This window comes from Mercenaria mercenaria, unplaced genomic scaffold (genome assembly GCF_021730395.1).
Source record: "Mercenaria mercenaria strain notata unplaced genomic scaffold, MADL_Memer_1 contig_4812, whole genome shotgun sequence".
Classification (NCBI taxonomy): Eukaryota; Metazoa; Mollusca; class Bivalvia; order Venerida; family Veneridae; genus Mercenaria; species Mercenaria mercenaria.
In genome coordinates, this window is record NW_026463070.1 from 40,827 (window position 1) to 52,139 (window position 11,313).

The 11,313-nt window shown below is 37.2% G+C and overlaps 1 protein-coding gene across 1 annotated transcript in view; it reads left to right on the top strand.

Annotated features, from left to right (window-relative positions):
- The window catches only part of LOC128554189 (uncharacterized), a 38,965-nt gene extending 30,611 nt beyond the window's left edge, over positions 1 to 8,354 (top strand). The window contains exon 3 of the mRNA XM_053535436.1: positions 8,237 to 8,354. Coding sequence (XP_053391411.1) covers positions 8,237 to 8,340 — 104 coding nt within the window. The 3' untranslated portion in view covers positions 8,341 to 8,354. The remainder of the gene's footprint in view (positions 1 to 8,236) is intronic.
- Positions 8,355 to 11,313: the final 2,959 nt, after the last annotated feature.

The following is an 11,313-nucleotide window of genomic DNA, read 5'->3' on the forward strand; positions in this document are numbered from 1 at the left end:
GTTCAAATTATTCCCCTAGGGTCAAATATGGCCCCGCCCTGGGGGGTCACATGGTTTACATAGACTTATATAGGGAAAAACTTTGAAAATCTTCTTGTCCAAACCACAAAGACTAGGGCTTTGATATTTGTAATGTAGCATCATCTAGTGGTTCTCTACAAAGTTTGTTCATAGGGTCAAATGTTGCCCCACCCCGGGGGTCACATGGTTCATATAGACTTATATAGGGAAAAACGTTTAGAATCTTCATGTCCATAACCTACATCATTCAAATAAGGACCTCTTTGTATAGTTTTGAGTGGCAAGATGAACCTTGACATGAGTTGACCTTGATCTTGATCTAGTGACCTACTTTCACATTTCTTTAGCTACAGCCTTCAAATTTGAACCATATGCATAGGTTTGTGTACCGAAACTTTGACCTTGACATCGACCTAGTGACCTACTTTCACATTTTTTAAGGTACAGGCTTCAAATTTGGACCACATGCATAGTTTTATGATCCTAAATGAAATTTGACCTTGATTTTGACCTAGTGACCTGTTTTCACATTTCTCAAGCTATAGCCTTCAAATTTGGACCACATGCATAGTTTTGTGTACCGAAATGAACTTTGATTTTGAGATTTACCTAGTGACCTACTTTCACATTTCTGAAGCTTTTTCACATTAATGTAGCTACAGCCTTCAAATTTGGACCACATGCATAGGTTTGTAAACCGAAACAAACTTCCACCTTGACATTGACCTAGTGACCTACTTTCACATTTGTGAAGGTACAGGCTTCAAATTTGGACCACATGCATAGTTTTGTGTTCTGAAATGAATTTGACCTTGATTTTGACCTAGTGACCTACTTTCACATTTCGCAAGCTATAGCCTTCAAATTTGGACCACATGCATAGTTTTGTGTACCGAAATGAATTTTGATCTTGAGATTGATCTAGTGACCTACTTTCACATTTCTGAAGCTACAGGCTTCAAATTTTGACCACATGCATATTTTTGTGTTCTGAACCGAAATTTTCACTGATATTTACCTAGTACCTACTTTCACATTTCTCAAGCTACAGCCTCCAGATTTGAAGCACATGCATAGTTCTGTCTACCAAAATGAACTTTGACCTTGAAATTGATCTAATGACCTACTTTTACTTTGGACTACATGCACAGTGTTGTGTACCGAAATGAAATTTGACATTGATTTTGACCTTGAACTAGTCTTGAAAGTTGGAACATTCAGAAAAGGCTCAATGGTGGGCGGCAAGATCACTCTGATCTCTTGTGTTGATGTTCTACTAGTCTTGCTCAACTATTTTCAAGTGCGCACACTTCTAAGTGAATCTGTTAGATATCTTGAAATATAGAAAATATTGGACTTTAAACATACTGAATGTTTAATCTCACTTCGTATTTTTGTAAGATTTAAAAAAAAAATGTAACACAGGTTTGTAAGATTTCAAAAACATTGTTACACAGTTAAGATAAATATTTTGACATTTTCTGTTTGTTGTCTTGCTTTTATGCATTGACATCTCACTTTGGAAGATCCTGTCATGATTGTCTATCGAACCTGCTTTCAGTCTAGTATGTTTGATTTTCCTAGAACCTTGCGAAAGACACGAACAACCACTTACGATTTTGGTGTCGAGGTCAAAGCGACCTTTAAAACCTTAGTCTGCTTTTACTGATGATCAGATTTCATACATACAGACATTGGTTCCCTATTAGATCTATTATATCTAGAGTCAAGTCAAAGATTATGATTTGTTTGTTTGTTTGGTTTAACGTTGCACCGACACAATTATAGGTCTTATGGTGACTTTCCAGCTTTGATGGTGGAGGAAGACCCCAGGTGCCCCTCGTGCATTATTACATCACGAGCGGGCTCCTGGGTAGAACCACCGACCTTTCATAAGCCAGCTGGATGGCTTCCTCACATTTAGAATTCCAAGTCCCGAGTGAGGCGCAAACCCACATCGATGTGGGGCAAGTGATTTGAAGTCAGCGACCTTAACCACTCGGCCACGGAGGCCCCAGATTATGATTAGAGTAACCTTTACCGACTTTGGTCTGGATGTGGGTTACTTTTTTGGTTCAATGAGTTAAAAAAAACTAGAAGCATTTAGTGAAATATTGCAAAATGATGGAATCTTTTCTTGCCTGGCTTCTCTATTAAAATGCATACCAGTTCAGCTTCGCCTCCCTACAGTCCTCTCAGGGCTGTTTCTGGAACAAAGCTTCAAAACTATACAAGTTATTGACTTTAGACTTGGAATAAAGGTGAGTGGTTATGAAACGATTTGAGGAGTGAAACAATCCACATTACTCCCCCAACCGTCTACATTAACCATCCGCCCCTCCCCAAATATAAAAAAAGAAATAAAAAAGAAAAATATTTACCTACAGTTTCTTGTGCCTTAGTATTCCATCACCACTGCCGCACAACCCCCTCCCCCCGCAACCACATTTCATTTCTGCTTCAACACACACACCTCAGAAAAAAAATGTTTGATGTACTGATTTCACCAATTAAATCACCTATTCTTAGGAAATACAACATAAAAACATCTGCCATAAGTGCCATTCTAATAGGTGCATGTGCTGTCCTCATCTTAATACTAACTCGACAATACGTTCTACTTTTAATAACAGAAATTTCAGTATAAATTTTCATTCAAACATTTCATGAAATTCCTCTGATATTATCTATGTTCTTACATGAAATGCCCATAATTGTGGTATACAGTATGTTGGGCAAACGAAAAGACCTCTTAAAACCAGATTTCGGGAACACTGTTACAAAATTCGTAACAATAATAAATTCCGAAACTTCTTATACAATCATTTTCATAAAACTGGACATTCGGTTAAAGATGTTTCTGTTCAAGCTGTTGAACAATTAAAGTATGAGGTTAACCTGACTTCTGGCTTCAAGACAAAACTCAGACATGTCTCTGAACTTAAATGGATTAAATTTCTACAAACACCCTTTCCATTAGGTTTAAATGATAACATTTATCAAAAGGGAAATATTTCGAAAGATTCCGGAATTGATATATTCTCTGTCTATTCCCCAAGAAGAGGCAATACTCGTTCTCATGGTGTCCGACGAAATGGGAATATCCAACGTAAACTTCGCAAAAGAATGAGTGTTGCTGGTTGCCATATGATACTAAAACGTTCTGGTAGACATGCTATGCTATCGTGTTTAACCTCCTTACCTGTTTCTTCATTGAGGCAAATTGATCATAAAGCTTATAATATTTATATGCCTACACATCCATTTTACGACACAGCTTCATTGATACAAACGTATACACAACATTTTCTTAGACCTCATATTGATTCTGAATCCGATCATAAAGGAAATTTTCTAAAATTATCTTTCATAAATAAAGGAATCGAGTTTATTATACCCCCACAAAACGAAGTTTGGGGGGGGGGGGTATATAGGAGTGAGCTTGGCGGTCGGTCGGTTGGTCCGTTGGTTTTGCATGGTTTCCAGATGATAACTCAAGAAAGGATTGACCAATTGAAATAATTTTTGTTACACAGATGTAACATCATGAAATACAGGTCAAGTTCGAATTTGGGGTCAGTAGGTCAAAGGTCAAGGTCACAGTGACCCTGAACAGTTAAACGGTTTCCGGATGATAACTTGAGAACGCTTGGGCCTAGGATCATAGATTTTGGTACACAGATGTAACATCATGAAATGCAGGTCAAGTTCGACTTTGAGGTCTGTAGGTCAAAGGTCAAGGTCACAGTGACTCAGAACAGTTAAATGGTTTCCGGATGATAACTTGAGAATGCTTGGGCCAAGGATCATAAATTTTAGTACACAGGTGTAACATCATGAAATACAGGTCAAGTTCTACTTTGAGTTCAGTAGGTCAAAGGTCAAGGTCACAGTGACTTGGAACATTTAAACGGTTTCCGGATGATAACTTAAGAACGCTTGGGCCTAGGATCATAAATTTTGGTACACAGATGTAACATCATGAAATGCAGGTCAAGTTCGACTTGAGGTCTGTAGGTCAAAGGTCAAGGTCACAGTGACTCAGAACAGTTAAATGGTTTCCGGATGATAACTTGAGAATGCTTGGGCCAAGGATCATAAATTTTAGTACACAGGTGTAACATCATGAAATACAGGCCAAGTTCTACTTTGAGTTCAGTAGGTCAAAGGTCAAGGTCACAGTGACTTGGAACATTTAAACGGTTTCCTGATGATAACTTAAGAATGCTTGGGCCTAGGATCATGAAAATTGATAGGGAGGTTGGTTATGACTAGCAGATGACCCCTAATGATTTTGAGATCAGTAGGTCACAGGTCAAGGTGACAGTGACCCGGAACATTTAAACAGTTTTCGGACAATAACTTGAGAATGCTTGGGACTAGGATCAGGAAACTTAATCTGGAGGTTGGTCATGTCAAGCAGATGACCCATATTGATTTTGAGTTCCAAAGGTCAAAGGTCATTTAAACCTTTTACGGACAATAACTTGAGAACGCTTGGGCGGAGGATCATGAAACTTCATAGGGAGGTTGATCATGACTAGCAGATGACCTCTGTTGATTTTGTGATTAGTAGGTCAAAGGTCAAGCAAGTTTGGCTTTGACATTGGCTTAGCTCTGTGACAAGGCCATATTGTTGGGGTATAATTCGTCACTCTTGTGACAACTCTAGTTGATTTACGTAGTATTTTGAGAGACCAATCTGTAGTTAACTCTATTCCTAAATATTTCAAGAATTCAAGAATTCAGAAACGCCTATTATCTGTTACAAATATAATAAACCAGTTAGAAATGTTATATTTAATTACAATCAAATTGTCTCGGATTTAGATATAGAACTTAATGTTCCAAATAGTTGTAACTGTAAAGAATCTAAATACTGTTACCAACCAGCTGGCCATGTCATAACGGGTAATTTTAAGATTTTTAATGATAAAAGAATCAGAAATATTTTTTCCAAATGCCTAAAATATAGAATTCCCTCGTCCATTAACTTTGAAAAATGTCTCTCTGAAATAACTCAGTCTATTGATGACTATATTAAAAAGTAGTGTCGGAAATGCAGATCAGAACGCTCTCACCGAATGGAAAAAGAATATATTTAAAATCATTAAAACGCGAGTTAAATTTTATGAATCAAATCCTTCCTTATTACCTCCTAAACCCAAGTTTTCACTTCAAAGTTTAAAGAAAGCTTTATCCAGGGTACATTCGAATTTTGTTTTCACTCCTGCAGACAAAGCTTCTAATATTATTATTATTATATGACGCTTTTATTACACAGAAGTATTACAAAATGAACTGAAACATACAAAAACTTACCAGTTATCACAACTACATGAGGAAGCTATTGCAAAAAGTCATGCAAATCATTGTATAAATTTTAATGTCGCACTTGACGACAGTCAAATGAAGCTCCCTACTCTTTACTGGATCCCTAAACTTCACAAAACTCCATATAAAGCTCGATTCATTGCAAATTCAACCTTATGCACTACAAAAAGCATGTTTGTACTTTTGACTTCTTTTCTTACTGCAATTAAAGACCACATACAGAAGTATTGCTCCAAGGTTTATGAGAACTCGGGTGTTAATCTTTTTTGGTCCATCAAGAACTCTGGAGATGTTATCAAAAAGCTAAAAAACAAACACTTCAAATGTTCGAAGATAAGTACTTATGATTTTTCTACTCTTTATACTAATCTACCACATAATCTTATTAAATACAAACTTGTAGCTTTAATTGAGAAAACATTTGCAAGAGAAAATGTTAATTATCTAGCTTGTAATGAAACTAGAGCATTCTTTTCTAACAGTGCATTTAAGAGATACAACCTATGGAGTTGTGATCAGGTTTGTGAAGCTCTAAAGTTTCTACTAGATAATATATTTATCAAATTTGGCAATAAATCTTACAGACAAGTAATTGGTATCCCGATGGGAACCAACTCCGCCCCCCTCATTGCTGATTTATTGTTATACTGTTATGAACGAGATTTCATGCTTAGTTTATCCACTGAGACACAATTTGAAATTATTGAAGCTTTTAATCAAGGTATCTTGATGATATTTTAAATATGGACAACGAATATTTTTCAGAAATGGTGAAATATATTTACCCTAAAGAGTTACAACTTAACAAGGCTAATACTTTGGATTTAGAAGCGTCATTTCTGGATTAAAATTTAACAATTGTGAATAATAATCTAGAAACGAACATATATGATAAAAGGGACAATTTTAATTTTGAAATTGTCAACTTTCCCCATCTTGATGGAGATGTCCCTCGAGCAACATCATATGGTGTCTATATTTCACAGCTTATTCGTTTTGCAAGAGCTTGCTCAAATATAGATGATTTTAATGACAGAAATCTTCATATCACGAAGAAATTGTTACAACAGGGTTACCGTTACCATAAGCTACGGAAAGCTTTTAGTAAATTTTACTACAGATCATCTGAACTGTTAGAAAAATACAATACGACCCTTTAAACACTTTTAAAACTTGGACTTACAAACCCGGAATACTATGGAGATGTAGTTTATAAAATTCGGAATATTAAACATACCCCTTATTGTAATCATTTTTTTGTAAAGTTGGTTAAAAAGTTTATCAAAAGAAATACTGTTGAAAAACGGCGTTAAACCCAAAACAAACAAACAAATTATCAAAAGAGGATACGATGCGAAAATCGTGAAGCACAGTGCATGTTTAGTGATTGACCCCTCTACAGTTAATTGCTACACTTTCCTATTTGATGGTGCGATGATTAATAAAGTGTAGGAATCCATGATGCTTTTCTCCTAAATCCTACATACAATGGACGGAGGGAGTTGATATTTGTCTTACAGTTTTCTTAGTCGTGCCCTTAAAAGTTAGGCTCTTGTTGCTCTGACTTCAGACAAGTTGTTAAGTACATTTGTGTAATTGTACCTTAAATTTACCTTAATTTTATGTTTTGCTTTATTTATCTGTTACTTTTGCACTAATGTTAGAGCCTTTCTCAGCGGGGATTTTATTTACATTGTGTTGTTTAACTTGTTGATAATAGGGTAAGTGTGAGGTTGGCATGCCCTAAATGCGTTTAAACCCCCAGTTTCCTTTATTTAGGTTACTGACCGTTCCAAGGTGGTGCCCCTATTTTCCACTGGTTGTTTTGTCTGTCTTGTAATGTCTGTTGCGTATGTTTTCTTGTTTGTTGTAAGCGTTTTTCCTCCACCCCACAGCCCGCCCGCTTAGCTCAGTAGGTAGAGCGTCGGTCTACGGATCGCGGGGTCGTGAGTTCAATCCTCGGGCGGGGCGTATGTTCTCCGTGACTATTTGATAAACGACATTGTGTCTGAAATCATTAGTCCTCCACCTCTGATTCATGTGGGGAAGTTGGCATTACTTGCGGAGAACAGGTTTGTACTGGTACAGAATCCAGGACCACTGGTTAGGTTAACTGCCCGCCGTTATATGACTGAAATACTGTTGAAAAACGTCGTTAAACGCAAAACAAACAAACAAACAAACAAATCCTCCGCCCCACTCCCCCTATTGCCCTCTCTTTTCCCTTGCATTTACGCTACTTTTTTGCATCCCCTCCCCCTTTACTTTTAGTAAGTTTTTGTGGCTCCCCTTTGTTTTGGCAGCTGAATCCAAAGACGGTACTTAATTTTTTTTCCTACGTGTGTGGGTGCGTTTGTATGCTTGTGAGTCTATAACAGTCCCCTACTGTTTTCTTATGTGTTGCTTGTTCGTTTTTCTATGTTATTTAGTTGATCGTAGTTGTGTGTTTATCTTTGGTACATGAGTGTCTGTGCTATTGTGGTTTACGTTGTAGTGCGACTGTTTTTAAAGAACATTGCATTCCCTTGTACATTCGTCCTTGTTCAACTTTCTCCTTCGGATTCCTCCCCCACCCCGACCCCATTTCGCCCCTTGCCGTTTCCTTCCCCTCCATCAATATTTGGCATAATTTAATATGTACTTGTTGGATGTTTGAAGCAACCCGTCTGAAATATTTCTTTTTGTTGTGGGCCTACTATGTAAATGCGTGGCTCTGGGGCTGTGTTTTGGTGCTCTGTGCTTCCGAGAAATCTACCCTTACATATTATCTTTTAAATCTAAAACTGCAGGCGTCTATTTCCCAACTTTGTGGAACACTTGTTCTCTTTTCAAATATTGCGTACATAGATTGAACTGTTCTGAGTGTGTGATTCATTTACAGGAAAGCAAAAAAAGGAAAAGAGCAAGCAGGGGTTCATGAAAGATAAGAAGGGGAAGAAATTGATGCAAGACGGTAAATACAATGTTTTGTGTTATATCACATAGATGATGATGTAACAAATGAACAGTTAACATAAGCTGTAACCATAAAGATCTTGCTACCTTGAATTCTACAGCAAAGTTAGATGGACTTATCAAGTTACACAAGTCTTCAGACATTTCTTTAATTATTTAAAGTTAATTGTTGCTTGGATATTACATAAATTATCAACTATTCAGTTTCAGTATGATAGAGTTGATGGTAAAATGATAGACAAAACAAAATCTGTCTGTAAAGACTATCTTGACTTTGGGAAATGATAAAAAGTCTTGTGTTGACAGGTGGTCTCTCAGCACTAAGCTCACATGAACCGAATGTTGAGAATGAGTATTTGTAAAGGTGGAAAGCCCATCATCAATAATCAATGTTCCGTTGTGCACAATATGAATAAACAACTGGTCAGAATAACATCAACTTTTGATAAATAGAATCCTGGCAATGTCTTCTCTAAAGTTTGTTAAACCCCCCCCCAAACATGTTTGGTGGGGGGTGTGTATATAGGAGTCAGTTTTGTCGCATCCCGTCCGGTACCGTCGTGTCGCGTTGCGTCCTGTCCCGTCGCGAAATCTATTATCTCAGTTATTACTAAATGGATTTGATTCAAACTGAAAATAGATGTTCCACTTTATCACCCACATCATGTGACACAAGGTGCATAACTCTGACACCAAGTTTACATGAATTATGTCCCCTTTTACTTAGAATTTAAGGTTAATTTTGTTGTATTTTCACTATATCTCAGTTATTACTAAATGGATTTGATTCAAACTTATAATAGATGTTCCACCTTATCACCCACATCATGTGACACAAGGTGCATAACTCTGACACCAAGTTCACATGAATTATGTCCCCTTTTACTTAGAATTTAAGGTTAATTTTGTTGTATTTTCACTATAACTCAGTTATTACTAAATGGATTTGATTCAAACTTAAAATAGTTGTTCCACCTCATCACCCACATCAAGTGACACAAGGTACATAACCCTGACACCATTTTTAGCTCATCTGATTTTTTGAAAAAAAAATGAGTTATTGTCATCACTTGAGCGGTTGTCGGCGTCGGCGTCGGCGTTGCCTGGTTAAGTTTTATGTTTAGGTCAGCTTTTCTCCTAAACTATCAAAGCTATTGCTTTGAAACTTGGAATACTTGTTCACCATCATAAGCTGACCCTGTATAGCAAGAAACATAACTCCATCTTGCTTTTTGCAAGATTTATGGCCCCTTTTGTACTTAGAAAATATCAGATTTCTTGGTTAAGTTTTATGTTTAGGTCAACTTTTCTCCTAAACTATCAAAGCTATTGCTTTGAAACTTGGAATACTTGTTCACCATCATAAGCAGACCCTGTACATCAAGAAACATAACTCCATCTTGCTTTTTGCAAGAATTATTGCCCCTTTTGGACTTAGAAAATCAGTTTTCTTGGTTAAGTTTTATGTTTAGGTCAGCTTTTATCCTAAACTATCAAAGCTATTGCTTTAAAACTTGCAACACTTGTTCACCATCATAAGCTGACCCTGTACAGCAAGAAACATAACTCCATCCTGCTTTTTGCAAGATTTATGGCCCCTTTTGGACTTAGAAAATATCAGATTTCTTGGTTAAGTTTTATGTTTAGGTCAACTTTTTCTCTTAAACTATCAAAGCTATTGCTTTGAAACTTGCAACACTTGTTCACCATCATAAGCTGACCCCGTACAGCAAGCAACATAACTCCATCCTGCTTTTTGCAATAAGTATTGCCCCTTTTGGACTTAGAAAATCATTTTCTTGGTTGAGTATTATGTTTAAGTCAACTTTTCTCATAAACTATCAAAGCTATTGCTTTAAAACTTGCAACAGTTTTTCACCATCATAAGTGGACACTGTACATCAAGAAACATAACTCTATCCTGCTTTTTGCAAAAATGATGGCCCTTTTTAGACTTAGAAAATCATGGGTAGGACAATATTTCTATTATACAAAAAAAATCAGATGAGCGTCAGCACCCGCAAGGAGGTGCTCTTGTTTTCATGAATTATGCCCCTTTTTACTTAGAATTTAAGGTTAATTTTGATGTATTTTCACTATATCTCAGTTACTACTGAATGGATTTGATTCAAACTTAAAATAGATGTTCCACCTCATCACCCACATCATGTGACACAAGGTGCATAACTCTGACAACAATTTTTCTTGAATTATGTCCCCTTTTACTTAGAATTTAAGGTTAATTTTGATGTATTTTCACTATATCTCATTCTGATTGGCTTAGAGCCAAAGGGAAGTAACCTTTTTTATACGCCCGAAGGGACGTATTATGTTATGACGCTGGTGTCTGTCTGTCCGTCTGTCCGTTAGCAATTTCCGTCTGTCCGTTAGCAATTTCGTGTCCGCTCTGTAACTCTTGAACCCCTTGAAGGATTTCAAGGAAACTTGACACAAATGTTCACCACACTGAGACGATGTGCAGAGCGCATGGTTTGGATGTCTCGCTTCAAGGTCAAGGTCACACTTAGGAGTCAAAGGTCATATCAGTTTGTTTCGTGTCCGCTCTGTAACTCTTGAACCCCTTGAAGGATTTCAAAGAAACTTGACACAAATGTTCACCTCACCAAGACGACGTGCAGTGCGCATGTTCGGGATGACTCGCTTCAAGGTCAAGGTCACACTTAGGGGTCAAAGGTCATATCAGTTTGTTTCGTGTCCGCTCTGTAACTCTTGATCCCCTTGAAGGATTTCAAAGAAACTTGACACAAATGTTCACCACACCAAGACGACGTGCAGAGCGCATGTTCCGGATGACTCGCTTCAAGGTCAAGGTCACACTTAGGGGTCAAAAGTCATATCAGTTTGTTTTGTGTCCGCTCTGTAACTCTTGAACTGCTGGAAGGATTTCAAAGAAACCTGGCAGAAATGTTCACCACACTGAGATGATATGCAGAGAGCATGTTCCGGATGACTCGCTTCAAGGTCAAGGTCACACTTAAGGGT